Genomic DNA, 13,732 nt, shown 5'->3' with positions numbered 1-13,732 from the left:
TTTCAGAGAAAGAATGATCTCTACAGTCTTTCTTCCAATGTTTCCTTTGAAGTTAAGAGCATGCCATATAAAGTGCAACCAGCAAAGCTCCCCGAGGGAAGCATAGCAGTAAGTAACTGAAAATTATATCTTTGTGTGAAGCACATGTATTTGGTCACTCTGATCACAGCTGTGAAAATTCTTATAGATGAAAATATTGAGATTGGTCTTTCCTGTGTTCCTAGTGTAAATTCCTGAAGTAATACCTAAAGGAAATCACTTCATTGCTTTCTGTGGAAGTTGATGGTACATGATTCTTATTACATTTTAAAACAATTTATTGCTGAATTAATGTGCAGAGTGCTTTATTGCAATTCAGATGGATTTTTCACGCAAAAGAAAACAGAACTGTGAAAGCAAGTATCTAGTTACTTTGTTTGGGGTAAAAAAAATCTGGAGGAAATTTTTATGCAAAATCCAGAATCGTGTTTCTGTCAGGTTTAGAGAGCTCACTCTTCTTCCAGTCAGCAGTTCTCTCACACAAGCTTGTGTACTGTCTACAGCAACTTCTCTCTATCTGTATTAAGCTTCTTTGATACCCTGATTTTCAGGAAGGTCTGTATGCCTATCTAGGATTGCCACCTCACAGCACATCAAGTGCAAAGATACAAATTTACTTGGTAATCCTTACAGAAGTGATAGATAGATAGATAGATAGATAGATAGATAGATAGATAGATAGATAGATAGATAGATAGATAGATGCTAAAGTACTTGCCTTATTTGCAGACCAAGATTTGTATGATTTGTATGGCTCTGGAGTACTATATGAAAAATTAATTTTGGAGGCATAAATTTGATTTAATGATTTAATTGTTTGCTGGTGCCAAAGGATTTGGTTTGGGGAGTATTTTAAAGTGATTTGTTTCTTGTGGTGTCTAATACCATGGTTAAAATTCACTCTATTTTGTCATTACTGATAAAGATAAGTAAAATATGAGGGCAAAAATTGATTCTAGTATAAGAGTAATCTGAAATTTTAAGGTTGAATGTTCTCATCTTTATAAATATTGATCAGTTACAGTCCTTCTTTTAAAAGGTAAGCTCAGTTCAAACTTTGCCAAGTTGAATTGTGATGGAAATACATCATATCAGTCTGTTCAGATGCAGTGGTAGGAACAGAATACTTTCTGACCCAGAAAACCAACAGAATAAAACACTTTAGAGCTTACTTTGAGTATATTTTAGAGGATACAGGCTTTAAAGTTTTGTTTTGTACATGCACAGATTGAATGGTTGATTGATACTCGCTCTGGGAAGACACAAGGTAAAATCTTGGTTCTGTGTGCACAGTGACTCTACCCTCCATCGTCAGTAGAACCATGATTTCACTAGAGAGGATTGGTGCTTAATACAGTATTCATCCAGAAAGGTTCAAAGGCACCAAGCTGACAGATATACTCGGGCTCTTTTTATTTTCTTGCAGCATGTGTTCCATACCAGAAACACATGTGCAGAATTCTGTTGATAGTGGGGCCTTCATCTGGTCTGGAGTGCTTTACCCCAGGTGATAGCCTGCTGTTCTCAACAAGTGTCAGATGATCTACCAAATGATCAGATAAGCATTTCATTCTCTTACTCCAGCCAGTATAAAGCTTGTTATTTGCAGCAGATGATTTACAGCAAAATGCCTGTAATGGCAACTGTAAAATGTTGAAAAATGATAACACTTTTATGTTGTTTCATATCTGGACATGGCAGTGGATGCTTGCCAGCTCTACAGCTTGATGTGTTATATGCACCAGTTCTTTGATGTTCCACTTGCAAGAAGAAATATTTCCTTGAAGTTGGGCAAGGCTTAATATTTTTCTTCCTTCTGAAAAAGATCACTAGTTGTATTTTAAAAGCTTCCAAAGATTTATTTAAAAGTTTATGATTTTCCTTCAGACAATGAAATGGTGGAAGTGGAAGAAATATTTAAATATTTTTAAAATCAGTTTTCAAAAGTATAGGTAATAATCAGCTAGCACTTTAAAGTTTATATAAAGAAGAAAATATATTTTTAAAGAATAGACCATATGTCCTTCATTTAATTCATGTAGGGCTGGATTCCAATTAGGCAGGTTGATACTTACTTTTAGTTTTAATGGCATGAATAATCCCATACACAGCAATAACTTACAGAGCCATGTAGTCCTAATTGTAGCTCTAAGGACTTCATCATCATGGAATATAGATAGGTCTTGGACACATGGATCTTGAAGACAGGGTCATGATAAAAAGGTGTGTGAAGTGTTAGGCAAGTATAGGAAAACCTGGATCCTCAATAGTAAAACATTAAAATGAAAATGCATCAAACAGAAAATTAGCATGGAGCTTAAACCAGAATCCACTGACATCTATAACAGGATTTCCATTAATTTTGATAGTCTTAGAATTGCAACCATATATTATATAACTTGTTGAATTTCCTTGTAACAGCTATTTCATTCAAGAGAAAATGTTCATTTTTTTGCTATAAGTATTATTGTGGCAAATAATACTGTCTTACTTGGTGAATTTCACATGCAACATGAAAGTACTTTTTATTGCAAAAAGTGCAAAGTTAGACTAAGCAGAAATTTGCTTTACTTTAATTTATGATTCTTGAGCCAGTTTGGGAGTTTAATAAAATATGGTTGCTTTTCTTTAATGTTTGATAGGATTTTGGCTGTGGATGCCTTTAGTCTAAACTGTTTGACCAGTGTCCTCCAGTGAGTAACATTGGGTTCAGACTAAGGCCTATGACTTTTTTTAGTTATTACATGTTGATAGCACTTTAAACAAGCTTATATTCCTCATTAAATATATTTGCATAAACATTTGTAATGTGTAATCATAAATGTGACTTCAAGCTCGAGGGAGCCTTTACATTCTAATTTGAGCATATAAGAACATCATGCTGTAATGGTTGGATGGGGACATGTAGGAGTTCAAAAGAATTTCTGTTTCTCAGCCTCTGTAAAGAAAATTTCTGAAGACTAAAGGAAAGTCATCATGGGCAGCAAAATCAGTAGCACTAGCATAATAATTAATTTAGTTGCTTTTTCCTAAAGTAGCAGAATAAATTATGGAGAATTTATTTTTATTTTTTGAAATGTGTCTTTTAAAGAACCAGGGACTAAAAAATAACTTTGTGAGAATCCCACTGGCTTGCACTGAATTCTGACCACAGATGCTGGAAGTTTGCACCAGTCAAACCTAACTCCCATCTATACACAAGGAAGTGCCAGTGAAGCAGCAGATTACTTCATGTGCTTCTCTCTGCTTTGTGCTCCCTTCCAGAGGAATTAAAGACTATTTTGAAGACACACTAACACCAAAATCAGAAGCAAAATCCCAACTGGATGAAATACAGTGGCAAAAGCCCTAATAATTATTTTATATATTTACAGTGAGCTTAACTATGGCACATTTTTAGAAAGGCATATTTTAAAAGCCTTCTGGGGCAGAAGAACACTTTCATAAGCAACAAATTACTTTCATGGAACCACAAGAGAGGTTATGAAGTTAAGACTGTCTGACAGCATTTGTGCTAAGATCAGTGTGGATTTCATGTCCAATAGCAAGCAAAGGCTCTGTCGTAACTCCTGGGTGGACTTCACCCTCATCTCAGTGCCTGAGGCAGATGGCATCCTCTGGCACCCTTTGGATACCAAAGGCATGAGATGTTCAGCAGTGTCAGAAGTCAGATGGCTCCTCTCAAGTCTTTTGAGATGTGCTTTGTGCTTCACTTCACAGAGAAGCAGGCATTGTTTTTAGTGTTCAGCATAAAGTCTTGTCCTGAACAGAGAGGAAAGCTAACATGCATCTAAAGTACAGTGTCAACATGCAACACTTGTGTAAAAAATCCACTTGATATTGGCCACCTTAGATGGAAACATTCCCTGGCTCTGATCCTGGAGTGCTAAACCTACCACATGGAGAAGAACAGAAATCCAAGCTGAAAATACAAACTTGTTTTAAATCAAAATCACATGTAAAACTGTTGTGGACAGCATGGGGTGAAGAAGCGACAGTCCTCTGTAAAAATGGTGAAACAAGGCAGACAAAGCTGAAGGAATGTTTTGTTTCTGTCTTCCCCTCCAACTTCTGCCTCAACTCTGTGGGTGTTCAGGACTTGCAGTGTCAAACTGTTCACAAGGAATTAGAGTAGTAGCCTTGCAAGGCTTTGTGTAGAGTATAAAGGAGGGACAGCCCAGGGGCATTATATCCTACTGGTAATGCACGCAGGCAGGAGTGAGACTGATGCCTACATATAATCCCCTGCTCAGGAAATAAATCTCAAGTACTTAGCACAACTATCCCCTTGCTTTTAAAACCTAAGGCAAAGAAGAATTCATGGGGAAAGGGTGTGGGTTCGACAGCATGGTTTCAAGATTTTAGCAGGCAAATATTTCATTAGCGTTGGCTGCACTCAGGCTAAAAGAGAAGAGAATTGTGGCAGCTTTGCAGCAGTGTCTGATTGATACAGGATAGACCTAATTTCTGCTGTCTGTTTTGCTCATTGCTGATAATCTAAGGATTATGAACATGACACCCTGCTCTTCTGTAAGATTACAGTTTCTTGTTTATGTTTCAACATTTGTCAAGCTCCAGCTGAGCTACTGAAATTAAATCACAAGTTGTACTTGATGGTCTGTAAAGGCAGAATGACAGAAGGAGGAAGGGAGAAGTGATTCTGAACACAGGCAGCACAAGCAAGGTTGAGTGCTGCTACACCTTTCATAATTGTTTAGCATCCTCAGGAAGATCCACATGTCCTTGTCTGAGAGGTACTCTGTAGATATCAGAATAAGAGCTAGCTAGTGTTACTGTTTTCATAGCGTAAGAGGAAAGAAAACACAGCACACAAATACAGCAAATATCTAGAAGTGGCACATAAAAGAAGGCATGGAAAGGCAACATGTGTACTTGTACTTGCATACACTACTGTCAGCTTTATCCAAAACCTAATAAAATCTACCATCCCTAATGTTCTAATGTTTTCACTGATTTCAGGAGGTTCTCAAACATGCCTTGAAGTCAGGATTGACCCTACCTAATTCTGAACAGAGAATTGGCACACATCGAGTCTAGTTGTTGCTCTGCTCCTGTGCCATCATATGCTGCCCTATGAGCTATTCAGACCTAAACACCACACAGCAGCTTACTTCACCCTGTCTCAGTACCTGTGGTGCTGAAGTAGTTACCTTAGATTGGGTTAAACTGGACTTGGTGCCCAAGGAACCAGATGTGGTTCAGTCAAATACTATCTGAAAAAATCTGTAAACCAAAATTTCTTCCTACTCCAAGAAGTAGTTGCCCACTCACACAATTTCTATATTCAGATGTACAATTTCAGTAGGGTGTTGTCCTGGTTTAGGAATGCTACTCCTCAGTTTAGTTCTCCCACTGTGACTCTCTAAACCATGCACTGCCTGCTTCCCTGCTTTCCCATCCCTCTCACCCTGCAACAGGATGGAAATAAGAATTGAAGGTAGAAAACGTAGCGATCACGAGTTGAGATAAGAACAATTAACAATTTTACAGGAAAGAGCAATGAGATAAGAACATTAACAGTAGCAGAGACAATATTAATGACAGAGGGTACAGGAAAGGAAAGATTGACAGGCAAGCTCCCTAACAATACACAGCTCCCTCTGCCAGGCTTACTGTATTGGGAGGAACTTCAGAAGAGACTCCCTTTCCCAGTCTCAGGTAGTAATGTGAGCTATAAAGTAACCTCATGGACATGCCCCCTTCAGGCTACTCCAAACATTAACCCTTTCCTGACCAGACCCAGTATGACTGTCCATCTATCAAGCCATCCATACCTAGCCAGCAGCTTGTCAGAATCTTTTTGTTCTGTTTTACTGGTGTTCTACAATCCACTCTAAAGCAGCAGTGCTGGTTCCCATTTCCTCTTGTATTTATCTCAGTCACGTTGTGCCACCTAGGAATTTGGCTGAAGCTATCAGTAGCAGAAATGGCAAAATAAAGTCTTTGCATGTAAATGGGTCTTCCCTGTGGTTTGGCCTTGCTGTAAAATGGAGTCAGTCATTTCATTAAACTTGAGACAACAGAAAGCACTGCTTGCCTTTTATTTTTTCTGCTGTTTTACAAATATTTTTAAGAGGGTTTTGGTAAGTAGTCTTTGACATTAGCGCTCCAGATTCATAGCAACCTTCTCAGGCAAGTGATAGTGTTACAGATAGAAACTGTAGTGAAGCTCAAATTTTAGATTATTAAGATATGCAATCTGTATGTTGACAGTGTCAGGTCCTTTCCAAACAATAATTAAAATTTGTAACTTCATGTATGTAGTACCTCAGAGTTTGCCAACAGAGGAAGTGCACATTGTGAATGAGTTGGGTTTTTTTGAATCAGTATGTTTTTACTGTCTTGGGGCCCATGAATTTTCATCAGCACTTCCTAACTCTTGTGCTGTATGTGATCAGACTTGCTTCAGGGCAGCATTCATGATCTTCTAGCTGTAGAATGGAGATGCTTTCTTCCTTGGACAGCTGAGCCCATTGTTTTCTACAGGCTTCTAGCAGCCCCTTGTAACTGCATCCTTTCTGTTTTTCCTGGTCAGTTAACCTTTTCCTTGAATTAATCTTTTTCCTTAATTGGCTTTTCTTGGGAAGAATCTCTGCAGACAGTTCAGATGACCCTTTTCTCATTTTCTCTGCCCTTGCATTTTAATGCCGATCTGAGACACAAGCAGAGCCATTCAAGGGCATTTTATCCTTACTAAATGAGCTCTGCTCTAGCTGAATCTAATGATGCAGAGAGCCTATGAAATTTTGCAGTGGTTAAGAAGCAACCCAAAGAGGAGGCTGGCAAAGGGAATGGTATTCTGCAAAGGCATGGGTGATCACTGGATGAGACCATCAGGATATCTGTTGGGACATACGGGTGACATTTCATGGGTTGTTTTATTAATGCTTTTTTCCTTAAAATAATTATTTCTTGCTTTAATTTGCTCTCATATTTATTCTTTATAGATGTTATCTTTTTGAAATATAGTAGACTTTTGACTATTTAGAGCTGCTCCAAAGGTGTATATTAGCTGTGTTTTTTAGATCAGTGATGGTATGACTAGCACTGCAGGTACTTCATCTTCAGAGCCAATGTTAAAGTGCAAACACCAGGACTGGGCAATATAATGGAATCTTCTGTGTAACCCTCAGTGTAAGCTTTGGTAGAAAGCAAGTGGTTTCCTATATAGAACATTTGTCCCTACATTTTGTTTCCTGTTGAGGGATACTATGAAAAAAATACATGCATCAGTAGAGCTCACCAGACTGCCATCTCTGTAAGCGCTGGGTCAGAGTAGGGAGCAGCTGCGCAGATGAGGTAAGGGAAAATTACTATTCAAAAGTGTATTCTAGTTAAGCCTGACAGCAGCTGGAAGACAGATCTACTGGTGCTTTCAGAAGGAAGAGTCTATGAAAGAATGCTGATCACAAAAAAAATTGAGAGAAGAAAGGACTGGATGTTGCAGAAAGGATTAAGTGATTAAATTTGCCATCTTCAAGGACAGAAATGAGAGGCATGGGAACAGAAACAGTTTTGAGCTGAACTACAGAGTTGTGCCCATTCTTAAAAGTTAGGCTGCTGTTATGAACAATGAACAAATTGGAAATTAGTATTTTGTTAAATTTCTAGTGTATCAATCACTAAGGTAATAGAGGAAAAAAAACCATAGAAAGAAAATTTATGATGAGTGCAGCTTAGGGACTGGACCATAGCCAAGAAACTTATTAAAAAGAGTAAATTTCCTAGCTGTACCTTGAGTGCAGAAGAGGAATATAATTTGAGAGTTTCTTTCTTCAGTTGCTTTGCAAACTGATTTCATCACGCCACAAAGCAAATAACTTCCTGTCGGTCACATACTTGTCCTGAGGGAGACTAAGAGTAGACAAGAGAGGTCTAAGAGAAAACCCCAGAGAGAAATCACTTCCTAGGCTAACAAGAAAGAGAAAAGTTTGAGAAAATAAACTAAGACTGAAGGGATATAATTGTGTCAAAAGAGCTAAGGAAAGCCCAAACTCATTCCTTCCCACGTGGGAGTAGCCAGGACTGAGCAAATATTTAGTGAGACTGAGGAGCCTTCCAAGCAGAGCCTGAGAGCATATAACACATTTTGTACAAGGTATGGAAAGGAGAGTATGGAGGAGAGTGTGATGTCCTCAGAAGGAGAAATACAAAAGGTTATTACTACTCTTGGTCCACATGAAGGTCTAAAGGGAGAAGTTTCCCAAGTCAGTTAAAACCTTTGATAACTGATGTTAACCTCTGCTGCTTTGTAGAGCCTCAGACAATGGGAGAGCGTGTTTCATGCTTGTTTCCCATTTAGGTAATAGTCTGTATGCTTGGCTTCTTTTGAAGAAGATAACATCATACTGTGTGTTAGGCTTTATCACAAGGACAATACACTCTGCTTGAGTTTCATTTTTGGACTGCTTAGCTGAAATGCAAATCATCGGAAAAAATGTATACTGGTATGTCAGCAAAAATTAAAATAAGAAAAATCTTGCTGGTATCTACTGTGGTTTGAATTAAGAGTTTGGGCCAAAGTCAACCATTGTTTGGGAGTAATTGAGTGCAGTTCAGTGTACTGGCCTAAGTTGTACCAGCATGTGAGCAGAACTTTTCTCCTTGAATATTCATGAAGCATCTGCACAGAAGGGGATTTTTTTTGCCACTCTGTATTATGGGAAAATTATTTGTATGTCTGATATGACAAGACTTTTATATATGTGTGAATTCTATTTCTAGTAATTATCATGAACAAGTGGAAAGGAAGTTACAATAAATTAAGTCAACATGGGAAAATTTCAGTCAATGTGTATTTCTAATCTACAAAAAGCTGTTGAAATCAATGCTTCTAACCTCTGCATTCTACTGTCAGACTTGCTTTACTTGCTTCATTTTTGTTCGTTAAATGTATTCTTTTCATTGCAGATCAGAACATCTGTCATTTGGTCCACCCCAAATGTCTCCTTTGAGATCCCTTTATGGGTTATAATACTAGCTATACTTCTTGGACTACTAGTACTAGCTCTGCTGACCCTAGCTTTATGGAAGGTATGTTCCATTATTCCTGTTACTGTTGCCTTAAAAAAAACAAACAAACAAACAAAAAACACGGAAAGATTCTAACAGATAAAAAGAGAGGCTAGAAATTTGTGATCTTTAACAGTTTGGAGCAAAAGCAACAGTACACGTGTCTTTTTTGTTTTGGCATTTCTGACATGCTAGTGTCACTGACCTTTATGCAGGGAACTTGTTTTCAAAGTCCTCCTTTATTATTGAAGCCTGGTTACAAATGGGCATACAGAGTTTGGCTCCGTTTCCCAAGACCTATGATCCTCTATTTCAGGATGTTTAGGTTCAAAAAGAAGTTATTCTAACTTTGTTTTCTCTGAATAATTCAGGAATTTCCAGTTTTTGTCAGCATGGAACAACACTCCCAGTTCTGAGAATTAATTTTTAAGTTTCCTTTTATATTAATATATAATATATTATGTTTTTTAAAGTCTTCTATTTTTCTATTGGTCGTTACACTTCTTTCACAAGTTTAAGACAAATTATTGGAAACTGCTATATTATAAGGAGCCAGTGTAGCTTTTGTTCATCCTCTCAGTTCACATTAAAAATGAGATTGAAATGATTCCATACATTAGGATATGTTTCATCTGTCTTCAGCTGCCTAAAGGTTATGGTTAGGTGTACAGCCTATGCTGACTTCCCAACTTCACCAACTTCACCTTTTTGCAGCAGCAAAAAGTTATGTCTAAACATGCAAGAAGGAGAGAAATTATCTTTTGGTGGTACTTTCCTTTAACAACTTTTGAACTTTTAACCTTCAACTAAAAGAGTGAATGTTAGGCAGTTTAAGTAAGGTGAGAAGAACTCATCTTTAGTGATCTTTAGACTAGGTCACAACACTGTCCTGTGGACATTTCCCAACACATATTATACTGCTCTTATGATTACTGCTTGTCAGTCTAAACCTCCTTTCTGAATGAGTGCATTGCTGAACTGAGAGGAGCAGATTTCTCATTAGCATCAGTCCATACCAGCATTCAGGCCAACTTTACATTTGCAAAGACATCTTTCATCTAATTTGGATTTTAAAGGTATGTTTTGGAACCCAATGCCTTGCATCTAAAACTTTCATAGGGAATGATTTTGATAGAAATAAAATGTCTTCACAGTCTGTCAGCCTGCCATACATTGTGCCCAGCATTTCAGGTTGAACAATCAAACTGCAGCTGAGTCTTCCTGTTGTTGTCTTACCATGACATCTTTGTTTCTGTTGATTTTTTCTGCAGTGTGGCTTCTTTGACAGAGCTAGACCTCCTCAAGATGACATGGCTGACAGGCAACAGCTGACAAATAACAAGACTACTGATGCATAAAGGAAGAGAGTGACAGTTCAAGTCAGAATCCTGCCTGAGAGACTATAAACACGACAAGGATTAAATGAAAGATTCCTTCCAACCAGTCTTATTTCGTACCTGCAAGTGACATGGTGTCAGTCTGATCTATGCAATGTTCTGAGAACGTGCCACATGATGGGCATCCTTGCCAAAGAAAGTAACTTATCACTGCCTTATAGACATATTTTCCACTGAACAGAATGTTTATCCCATATTCCAGTCAGTTACGTTTCAGCAGATGCTTCCGAGCACGTGTGGTATACTGAGATGCTTCCAGAACAAGCCCAAATCTCTCAAGGAGAGAATCCTTCATTGCTGTATTGTCTAGAAGATGAAGCAGGACAAACCTTCTGAATGCTACTGTATCATGCAGAGTACCTTTGAAACCTCCCTAAGAACTTCTATGAAATTATGGCTCAGGGAGACAGGCAATATATCAGTACTGTGAAAGTACTTCTGAAACACAAAGGTAATCTATAAATACCTTTATAGATGGGGCACAATTATTTATTTTTCCACCTTTTTGTAATAAGTATCTGATATAATCATCAATATAGATTTTGAGAGAAGGAAAAAATAATAGAAATCATGTACTTACTTTGCATGTAAATAGAAGAGTAAAGCATTGTACACCCAGAGCAAGAACTCCTTGGCTACGAGGTGTTTTGCAAAGCAGAAGATTTATGGAACACTTTACAAGATGAGACTTGTGATAAGCAAGTACACGTTGTATCTTTCTGCCCAGAGCTGGCAGTACCACACCCAGATAACTCAATCCATGCACAGTATAGAGCAGGGATGAGTTACCCTGTCCTTGCTTTGCTGATGGCTGGCAGCTGTACACTGACACAGGATACAGACATTTCTGAAACACTGTTTTAAATTTTCACAGCCACACTGGTGATATTGAAAAGGCTTGAGGGGGTTTGGGGCTGGGGCAAAATTTCTTGGCCTTTGCCCTGTTACTTTGTTGAAATCCCCTCTTGAAATGGAACAGCTACTGCCATAATATTTCACCTAAAGAAATCTTTGCCTTTTTCATTTTTCAATCTACAAGCTGGCAGCATCTTAAAAGTAATGCTTTTGGCAAAGTTTAGGGCTTGATAAAATTATTTTTAAAGTCTCGCAGGAAAGGGTGACAGGATTTGTATTTATGCAGAAAAATAGGATGCCAGCCAGCCAAGCATGAACAAAAAGAAAGAAAGTGATTTTGAGGCACAGAGTAAAAATACATACTTAGTATTTATTATGATTTTTTTCTGGGTTTAGGATCCCAAAGAAAGGATGTTTCATTCTTTTCCTTCTATCAGCAAATGGTCTTTATCTCAGCAGGGGCTCTAAGCCCTGATCTATGCAAATTTTTATGTGAAAGTTTGAATCTTTCAGTGCTGCCTGTGAGTGTGAAATTAGCAATATTGTGTAAAATTCACGAGGGATTGTTCATTTTATGAAACATACACACTACTTGCCTTCTCCTGAGTTCCTTTTCTTTCCAATCCATCTCAGCTTCTCAACTGGTAAATGGCCTCATCCATTCTGCCACTTCTTTTTGGCTCCTTTTAAACAACTGGCTTCCTAATACTTCAAGATAGGAGTAGTTATGAGACATTGTCAGTTCTGCCAGTCTGACATGAGATTTTACAGTTTTATCGTTTCTTGTATGCAGACTAACCTGAGAAGTCCAAGCAGGAGCTGTGTTACATCTTCATATCAAAGACAAATTTGCAAGAAGACCTTTATGGAGTCTTTAGCTTATCAGATGCAGTGTGCCCAAAAGACAGAGAGAGAAGGAGATATGTGCCTCTGAACATGGATGTGAAGCCCCTGTGTGCTTCACACAAGCAAGCATCTCTGTCTAGGGATGGGGAGGCCTGACAACTTCCCAGTCCCCCAGAAAACCATTAACAGACTCCTTCTCCAGATGGCTTTGAGCTGATCTGTTGTAGAATAGAGACATCAGCTGATAAATTCCATCACAAAGCAAGCCCCTCCTGTATTTGCACACCTCTGTATCCCACACATTCCAGGCAAAATCATCCTTCCATGAAGAAAAAAAAAAGTGAGCTTCCATCTTTTGTAAATATTTGTTGTGTGTAGCAGCTTCAGAAATAATATCAGCAGCTCATTGTAATCATGTCATCTGCACAACTCTCATGAAATAGCACCATAAGGAGATACTGAACATAGGACTTCTATATGTGCAATACTTTATATTACTTATATACCTGAAGCATGTTTACACTGGCATTTGTGGTTGTTTTTTAAACTTTTGAATATACTGATAACAATTACAATAAAAAAAGGAATGGGGAAAAAAAGTAAAACAAACACCATGCTGTTCAGTATTTCTTGCAATGTGTTTTCAATCCTATGTTGCTCTGAGGATGGGACTAGGTGACCTAATAAGTTCTTTGCAGTTGTAACTTCTACAGTTCACTTTTGAGAAATTACTCTCCATTTTAATGATGGGCAAAACATGTTCAGATACTAAATTTAAACAAAAAAAGAACTTCAGTGACTGTTGGGTCTGGCTGGAATCCATTGGCTGCAGCTGTGTAATGTCACTGGAAACCAAATTAGAGGCACATGATCTGACAAACAGTTACTTTGAGCAATACTTTGTTTTATATTTCTACATCCTTGTAGATTAAACTTCCCCCCTGGAAATGTCTGGAGTTGTGTGTTGTCAAGGACTGTAGTCTATTCCCAGCATTTGTGGATAGTTTTGGCTGCAAATTGCAAACAGCTTTGTGAAGATTTCTGGGTTTCAGTGCTTGCCAAGAGTGTTTATTCCCTGGGGAGATTGCATCCTGGATGTGGACACTTAGCAGGCAGTTGACATAATCTTTCCCCCCAGTATATTAGTACTGTGCTACATGATAACCTCTGCCACATCCCTACATGACTGACCTTTTGTTGCAGTGATGTCAGCTTTGTAATGTTACTAAATGCAGCTTTCTGTAAAAGTAATTCAGCCTTATTCTTTCCAATGTTTGTGGTGAGCTGCTAATTGCAGAGAACATGGGAGGAGTCCAGAGAGCAGGAAAAACAGATTACTTTAAAAATTAGTCTATTAAAACTCTTTATTGCTATGACCACCACAGCAGTCTAGTAAACAGAGAGACATTGGTCTTTTCTTTCACATGCTTCTTGTTGAATTTGAGAAAGGCTGTCCACTTATTTCATCCACACAGCAGACTGTGTCATATTTTCTGTTTCATGAACATTTCAGAATTTGCAACCAGGGATCAGTATATTTGAATATGTTTTCCCTTACAGTT

At 38.1% G+C, this 13,732-nt stretch overlaps 1 protein-coding gene across 1 annotated transcript in view; it reads left to right on the top strand.

Annotated features, from left to right (window-relative positions):
• The window catches only part of ITGA8 (integrin subunit alpha 8), a 114,106-nt gene extending 100,739 nt beyond the window's left edge, over positions 1–13,367 (top strand). Inside the window, exons 28-30 of the mRNA XM_039712677.1 lie at positions 7–108; positions 8,971–9,093; positions 10,344–13,367. Coding sequence (XP_039568611.1) covers positions 7–108; positions 8,971–9,093; positions 10,344–10,430 — 312 coding nt within the window. The 3' untranslated portion in view covers positions 10,431–13,367. The remainder of the gene's footprint in view (positions 1–6; positions 109–8,970; positions 9,094–10,343) is intronic.
• Positions 13,368–13,732: the final 365 nt, after the last annotated feature.

The sequence above is a fragment of the Passer montanus genome, unplaced genomic scaffold (genome assembly GCF_014805655.1).
Source record: "Passer montanus isolate IOZ18808 unplaced genomic scaffold, ASM1480565v1 scaffold10, whole genome shotgun sequence".
NCBI classification, from domain to species: domain Eukaryota; kingdom Metazoa; phylum Chordata; class Aves; order Passeriformes; family Passeridae; genus Passer; species Passer montanus.
Note: the sequence above shows the minus strand (reverse complement) of the source record. Positions and strands in the feature narration are given on the sequence as shown.